Below are 7524 nucleotides of genomic sequence, written 5' to 3'. Positions count from 1 at the left end.
TCAGCAGCGTTGGTCCAGAAAGTTCATATGATAACTCCCGGAAAGCTACAAAGTTCCAAAGACGAGGCGCAAGCGAGAAAGTTCTTCCAAGCGAGAGGAGAAGAAGAAGAAGAAGAGGCGGAAACTCGGCCTTTATCGCTGTGCGAAGTCGAAGCCGAGGTCCACGCCGGGGAAACGAAGGAAGTCGGCCGCGGGGTGGACAACGCAACGCTCTATTACTACCACTTCCAGAACGGCAGCGGTCTCAAGTCCATCCACATCAAGGCGACGTTCAACAAGGATACCTCGGACACGAAGACCCTCAACGTTAGCGACCTCTGTCTCGACGACCGCCCGACGAAGAAATGGCACAGGATATCCGTCGGCGTCTTCGACAGGGGCGACCACAAGGTCTTGCGGATTTCGGCGGCGGACTGCGCGCCGGCGGCGCCGTTAGAATATCAGCTCAGACATAAGACTAGCCTCAACTCCTACAAGGGCTTCAGGATTCTGGCGGAGGGATCCTCTTTTTGGAGGTACACGCCCTGGCCGAAAGGATGCCCGCCCTTCAGCCCGCGGACCCCAGAACAGAGGAAGGTCACCGTAGGCCTAGTTGTCCTGTTAGCGGTGATCATAGCCGTGACCAACGCCTGCCTGATCGTGGTTGCCGAGAAGAAGCGGAGAAGTGGCGAACTGGATCCTCTGTGAGTTGGGCGTTTCAAGATGTTATGCTAACGATCTGTAGTGATATGTTCGTTTAAACTCAGCGTCTGTAGTGAAATGCAAGATTTTCCCTTTCACGCATAAGTTGTAAACATTATATTCCTATTAACAAAAATTACAACATGCTAAACTCTATGGTCATATAGAGCATTGTTTCACCGACGAAAATTAAAATTCATACGCTCTATTTTATTAAAAATAATTTTTCTATACTGCTTAACATGCACGTCACTTATTTTTTACATGTTCATTCTAATAAATAAATCATAAGTACGCTATCCTAAAATTCCTGTATCTTCAAGTCAAGGCAAAACACCTTCTTCAGACCTTTTTAGGCTCCTCCATAGGGCTTTCCTACCCCCCAACAAGAACAAGAAAAACAAAGTAGTTTGTAGGATTTACTCCCGGGGTAAGTGAAAATGGTTAGTTACGTTTCTATCTCTGCATTTCAGGTGTCGTTGCCGTCAAAGTGGAAGCCAAGAATAACCCGAGGACCTCTACAAGAGACACCGGTTCATATTTGTCCTTAGCCTTCTGCCTTTTATGTTTTTCTCTGTGTCATTGATTGGTCTGGTTTGAGTGAACCTGGTTACTGTAACTCTCTCTCTCTCTCTCTCTCTCTCTCATGAAAGCCTGATGGTGTGTTCCATTTGTACGAAGACATTTCAGTCTCTTGTCCCTTCACAGAAATCTCTGCTGTTGGTGGATAAGATAAACAAACAAATGAGTGATATTAGTATGCGCAGTTGCACAAAACAACACAAACGAATCCACAAACACTTTGCAGCGCCATATTAATTCTTTAACTAATGAACACGATGTGGCAACCCAGAATGCATTTCATTATCCATCATGTCACACACGTCTGGACCAAGGTCTAGAAACCTTAATTTAGACAATGACAGACTATAGTAGATTCACACCAACCGTGCATCCGATGTCTAGGCCAGTACCTTACGACGCTCCTGATCGGCTGTTGATAAGCCAGTCACAGGGCTGAAAACTCTCAGTCTCTGTCGAGAGAGTTCACATAGGAAGGATGTATGTTCCACCTCTCCTGAGGGATACGTCTTTCAAAAGTATCCTTCAGGAGAGGTGTAACATACTATATCCTGCCTAAGTGAACTCTCTCGAGAGACTGAGAGTCTCCAGCCCTGTGATTGGCTTATAAACAGCCAATCAGGAGCGTCATAAGGAACCGGCCTAGACAGCAGATGCACGGTTGATGTGAATCTACTATAGTAAGTAAACCATTTAAGCTCAACTCTGGGAATGAAGAAGTGTTTAGACCAGGGATTCTTAACGGGGGTATCCATACCCCCTGGGGGTATGAGAACCACATGCTGGGGGCATGGGACTTGATCTGTGGATATTTGTATATATTTGATTTTAATGTGTCAATGTATACGAGGGTACATTTTGTAAATAAATAACTATATAAAGCCATAAATGCTTTTGATTTTCTTCATATTGGGTAATTCATTGGGAATCTGGGGTCATCGAAAGGTTAAGAACCCCTGGATTAGACCATCAATGACTAAGAATGAACATCTACTTAGATACTGAAACTAAACTTATTCTTGGAGCAGTCAGGTGTTCAGACGTGAAAAGACAAGATTTAAACAGCATTGATACATGAAATTTTGGCTGCCAAACTAAGCAAGTTGGGGGGTGGGGTTATTTTCAGCCGTTCAAGGCTTTATTAAGGCAACGAAACGAGGGCGTTAGAGTGGCTGGACAGCAGGAATAAAAAGAACCCTTAGATGCGATAAGATAATAGTGCCCAAACTGGGTGGAAGAAATCTACGGGAATTTATCGCCAGATTTCGCAAAGTACTCCCCCAGCCCCGAACCCTACAATTATAATTCCACGCCATGACACCTCTGCCTTTGTTGTCGGTCAATTAGCGTCGTGTAACCACAGCGGGGCGCCTTCCGGGGCAAGCCGAAAACAGCCTTATGGCCCGCCCGTAAGGGCGAGATTGGCTGGCTGACTCGCTGGGCCGTGGTGCCCGGGGCAAGCCCGTATGTTATCGCAGCCGGTGGTATAAGTAGTACCACCTTTTTGGCCACGCCCCCTTCTCCACAAAGAGTAAGCTCTGATTGGCTGGAGGGAAAGGGTGGGGTGCTGACCGACCAATCGGTGAGCTTTGACGGTGTATAATAATAATAATAATAATAATAATAATAGTGGAGATCTGCATATATTAGCCGCCATAGCTATTGCATGATTATTATTTACCGCTTTTTGTAACTTTGCTTTTATTTTTTCACGAAAAAAAAAAATCAGTGAATTCCAAAAATATTAGTAATGCATTTTCGCTGCCATTCTTCCCGCAACCACCGACCCCCCGCCTTTTTATTTTTTCTCTCTTCCGAAAATTTTCGAGCTCATTATCTCCTCTGGAGGGCTTATTTATTTTGATAACTTATTTTCCTCCCACTCTCCCCTTCTACTTCCCACCACAAGTCTCCCTCTCTTTCTCTCACGTATCCCCCAACTCTCTCTCCTTTTTTGAAATTTTATTTATTCATTTATTTTTTATTTAATTTTTTTTCCATCGGTTGCTAGAACTCATTAATTTTGCAGCGGTTTTGGAATTGGGTGATATTGTCCCCCCCTCCCCCAGCCCCCTCTTTTTTTGCCTCTCATTTTTCAAAATTCATATTTCTCCCCTTTATTCTTCTTCTTCTTATAGCTTTTCAATCAGACGAACTTATCATCGTCACCCTCGAGGAGTTCCCCCCACACCCCTACCCCCCGACCCAACCCTACCCCGCACTTAGAAAGCAAACAACAGGACACCAAAAGGACAAAGTTTCCTTCTGGTTCCCTTTACATTACCTCCTGCCATATTCTCTTTCTTCCATCTTAACTTTCCTCAACTTCTCTCACAACTGATTCCTATAGTGTGGTATATAATGTTACTGCTTTTCAGCGCTGATGAATGACCTCTATAGGTCACAGGGCTTGGTCTCTGGCCTAAAACTTCGTGCATTCCTGTCCGTTTCATGTCTTGTCGGATAATTATGATTCCACTTTCTTAAAAACAATTAGAAATAACCTACATTTTTTTTCCAAAAACTGTCGATAAATGGTTATATTCTCTCCAAGAGATTGCTCCGAAAAGGGCAATAATAAAATAAATAATAATATAATAATAATAATAATAATAAATAATAATAATAATGATAATAATAATAATAATAATAATAATAATAATAAAATAATGAATAATACCCAATAATAATAATAATATATGTACCCATAATCATAGGAGCACTGACACGATCCCAAGATCCCTGAAAAGGAATCTAGAAAAAACTAGAGGCTGAAGTAGCTCCAGGACTCATGCAGAAGAGTGTGATCCTAGAAACGGCGCACATAGTAAGAAAAGTGATGGACTCCTAAGGAGGCAGGATGCAACCTGGAACCCCACACTATAAATACCACCCCCCAGATCGAATTGGAGGACTGTGATAGAGCAAAAAAAAAAAAAAATAATAATAATGATAATAATAATAATAATAATAATAATAATAATAATAATAATAATAATAAGGATTGTATTGGCTGGGACATTCAGGATGGAGTTTGGAATAGAAAAATGCGCCTTAGTCAACATACAAAAAGGCCAAAGTAACGAGAACTGAAGGGATAAAGCTACCAGATGGGAGCAACATCAAACACATAGATGAGACAAGATACGAATACCTGGGAAATAATGGAAGGACCGGGGATATAAAACACCAAGAGATGAAGGACACGATCAGGAAAGAATATATGCAGAGACTCAAGGCGATACTCATGTCAAAACTCAACGCCGGAAATATGATAAAAGCGCCATAAACACATGGGCAGTGCCAGTAATCAGATACAGCGCAGGAATAGTGGAATGGACAAAGGCAGAACTCCGCAGCATAGATCAGAAAACCCAGGAACATATGACAATACACACAAAGCACTACACCCAAGAGCAAATACGGACAGACTATACATAACACGAAAGGAAGGAGGGAGAAGGACTACTAAGTATAGAGGACTGCGTCAACATCGAAAAACAGAGCACTGAGGGCAATATCTGAAAAACCAGTGAAGATGAGTGGCTAAAGAGTGCATGGGAAGAAGGACTAATAAAAGTAGACGAAGACCTAGCAATATATAGAGACAGGAGAATGCAGACAGAACAGAGGACTGGCACAACAAACCAATGCACGGACAATACATGAACAGACTAAAGAACTAGCCAGCGATGACACATGGCAATGGCTACAGAGAGCTAAAGAAGGAAACTGAAGGAATGATAACAGCGGCACAAGATCAGGCCCTAAGAACCAGATATATTCAAAGAACTGATAGACGGAAATAACATCTCTCCATAATGTAGGAAGTGCAATACGAAAAATGAAACCATAAACCACATAGCAAGTGAATGCCCGGCACTTGCACAGAACCAGTACAAAAAGAGGCATGATTCAGTGGCAAAAGCCCTCCACTGGAGTCTGTGCAAGAAACATCAGCTACCTTGCAGTAAGTAGTGGTACGAGCACCAACCTGAAGGAGTGATAGAAAACGATCAGGCAAAGATCCTCTGGGACTATGGTATCAGAACGGATAGGGTGATACGTGCAAACAGACCAGACCGTGACGTTGATTGACAAAGTCAAGAAGAAAGTTCATCATCATTGATGTCGCAATACGATGGGACACCAGAGTTGAAGAGGAAAGAAAGGAGAAAAAATGGATAAGTATCAAGATCTGAAAATAGAAATAAGAAGGATATGGGATATTGCCAGTGGAAATCGTACCCATAATCATAGGAGCACTAGGCACGATCCCAAGATCCCTGAAAAGGAATCTAGAAAAACTAGAGGCTGAAGTAGCTCCAGGACTCATGCAGAGAGTGTGATCCTAGAAAAACGCGCCACACATAGTAAGAAAAGTGATGGACTCCTAAGGAGGCAGGATGCTACCCGGAACCCCACACTATAAATACCACCCAGTCGAATTGGAGGACTGTGATAGAGAAAAAAAAAAAAAACAAAAAAAAAAAAAAAAAAAAAATAATAATAATAATAATAATAATAATAATAATAATAATACTGTTAAAAACGATGGCAGAAATTAAGCGAGTTGATTTATATATTGTTTTTTCTATTTTCCTTACAATTCGCTTTCTCAGGCTCAGCGGTGTTCTGAGTAAACTGGCCAATATTCATATTAGGAATTTAAAAAAAATTGTAAATGCTGAAGGTAATCTTTTATTAGAACAGGATATCAGGTCCAGGTCAAGCAGGGGTCGTCGTCAGTGCCTGTATTATTCCGTAGGCGTAGTTTTCAGTTCGGGCCGGGGTCGTCTTTGGTTTTAGGGGCTGGTATTGGTGCTGGTATAGCTGGTATCACGTGACGTTTCGACCTTCTCGCAGGTCCATCTTCGGACGAGTCGCTTGACTTCGCCCAAAAACCGGCCCGACCGATGAGAATGCAAACTCTAGGTCCGAGCCGAGAAATATCTGCCCCCGCAATCTTTCTTGCTACAGTCTCTTCAAGCGACTCGTCCGAAGATGACCTGCGAGAAGGTCCGAAACGTCACGTGATACCAGCTATACCAGCACCAGTACCAGCCCAAAACCCTAAACCAAAGACGACCCCGGCCCGAACTGAACTACGCCTACGGAATAATACCGGCACTGACGACGACCCCTGCTTGACCTGGGACCTGATATCCTGTTCTAATAAAAGATTACCTTCAGCATTTACAATTTCTTGAAAAATTCCCAATATGAATATTGGCCAGTTAGTTACTCAGAAACATCGCTGAGCCTGAGAAGCGAATTGTAAGGAAAATAGAAAAAAAAACAATATATAAAATCAACTCGCTTAATTCTGCCATCCTTTTTAACAGCATTTGCCTAAAAGAGGGTCTTCCTTCCTAATAATAATAATAATACATAATAATAATAATAATAATATAATAATAATAATAATAATAATAATAATAATAATAATAATAATAATATGCTGGAAGTAAACCTTCTTTTAAACATGTTTTTATTAAAAGTATAATAATAATAATAATAAGGTTTATTTCAGCTCAGGGCTATATTCAGAGATAGGCACGGTACATACAATACAATACAACAACAACAACGACAATAATAATAATAATAATAATAAATAATAATAATAATAATAATAATAATAATAATAATAATAAACACAACGGTATCCCTAACGAAAATAGAAAATGCAAAAAACCAGGAACGAAGGAAGGAGAGAGAGAGAGAGAGAGAGAGAGAGAGAGAGAGAGAGAGAGAGTCATTATTTCGAGAAAACTTTAATAATGATGATAATAATAACCTCCACCTATCCGCATGTATGAGGTAATGATGCGTAACCATAAAAAAAATAACTCAAAATCTGTTGTGACGTCACATCCTCCAGTTATTGTCAAAATGATTGTTGAGAAAAGTATTGTATATATATATATATATATTATATATAATATATATATATATATATATATATATATATAAGTGTGAATACTGAGCCTTTGGAGTAGGATTATGATGTTAATTGAAATGTACACTTTTAATTGTTTTCATTTGGCTTGAACTAGCTAATTAGTCGATAAAAAAAGCCTGACTTATTACGTTAGAATGTTCGTGACTACAAGACTCATTATTATTATTATCATTATTATTATTATTGCTTACTTGTGGAGTAAGCCTACAAACGACTTTGTTACTGTTCTTGTTGGGGGGTAGGAAAGGTTGGTGAAATAACTGGTTATTTGACTGTGGAGTAATTTGTACGTCGGA

The 7524-nt window shown here is 40.6% G+C and overlaps 1 protein-coding gene across 1 annotated transcript; it reads left to right on the top strand.

The window, feature by feature from the left end:
* Positions 1-6: 6 nt before the first annotated feature.
* On the top strand, positions 7-1670 carry LOC135214084 (uncharacterized). Its single transcript, XM_064248191.1, has 2 exons — positions 7-683; positions 1155-1670. The coding sequence occupies exons 1-2, from the start codon at positions 28-30 to the stop codon at positions 1186-1188; spliced, it is 690 nt and encodes a 229-aa protein (XP_064104261.1). The 5' UTR covers positions 7-27; the 3' UTR covers positions 1189-1670.
* Positions 1671-7524: the final 5854 nt, after the last annotated feature.

The sequence above is a fragment of the Macrobrachium nipponense genome, chromosome 45 (assembly GCF_015104395.2).
Source record: "Macrobrachium nipponense isolate FS-2020 chromosome 45, ASM1510439v2, whole genome shotgun sequence".
NCBI classification, from domain to species: Eukaryota; Metazoa; Arthropoda; class Malacostraca; order Decapoda; family Palaemonidae; genus Macrobrachium; species Macrobrachium nipponense.
The sequence above is the reverse complement of the archived record's forward strand: the minus strand, read 5'-3'. Positions and strand labels throughout refer to the sequence as shown.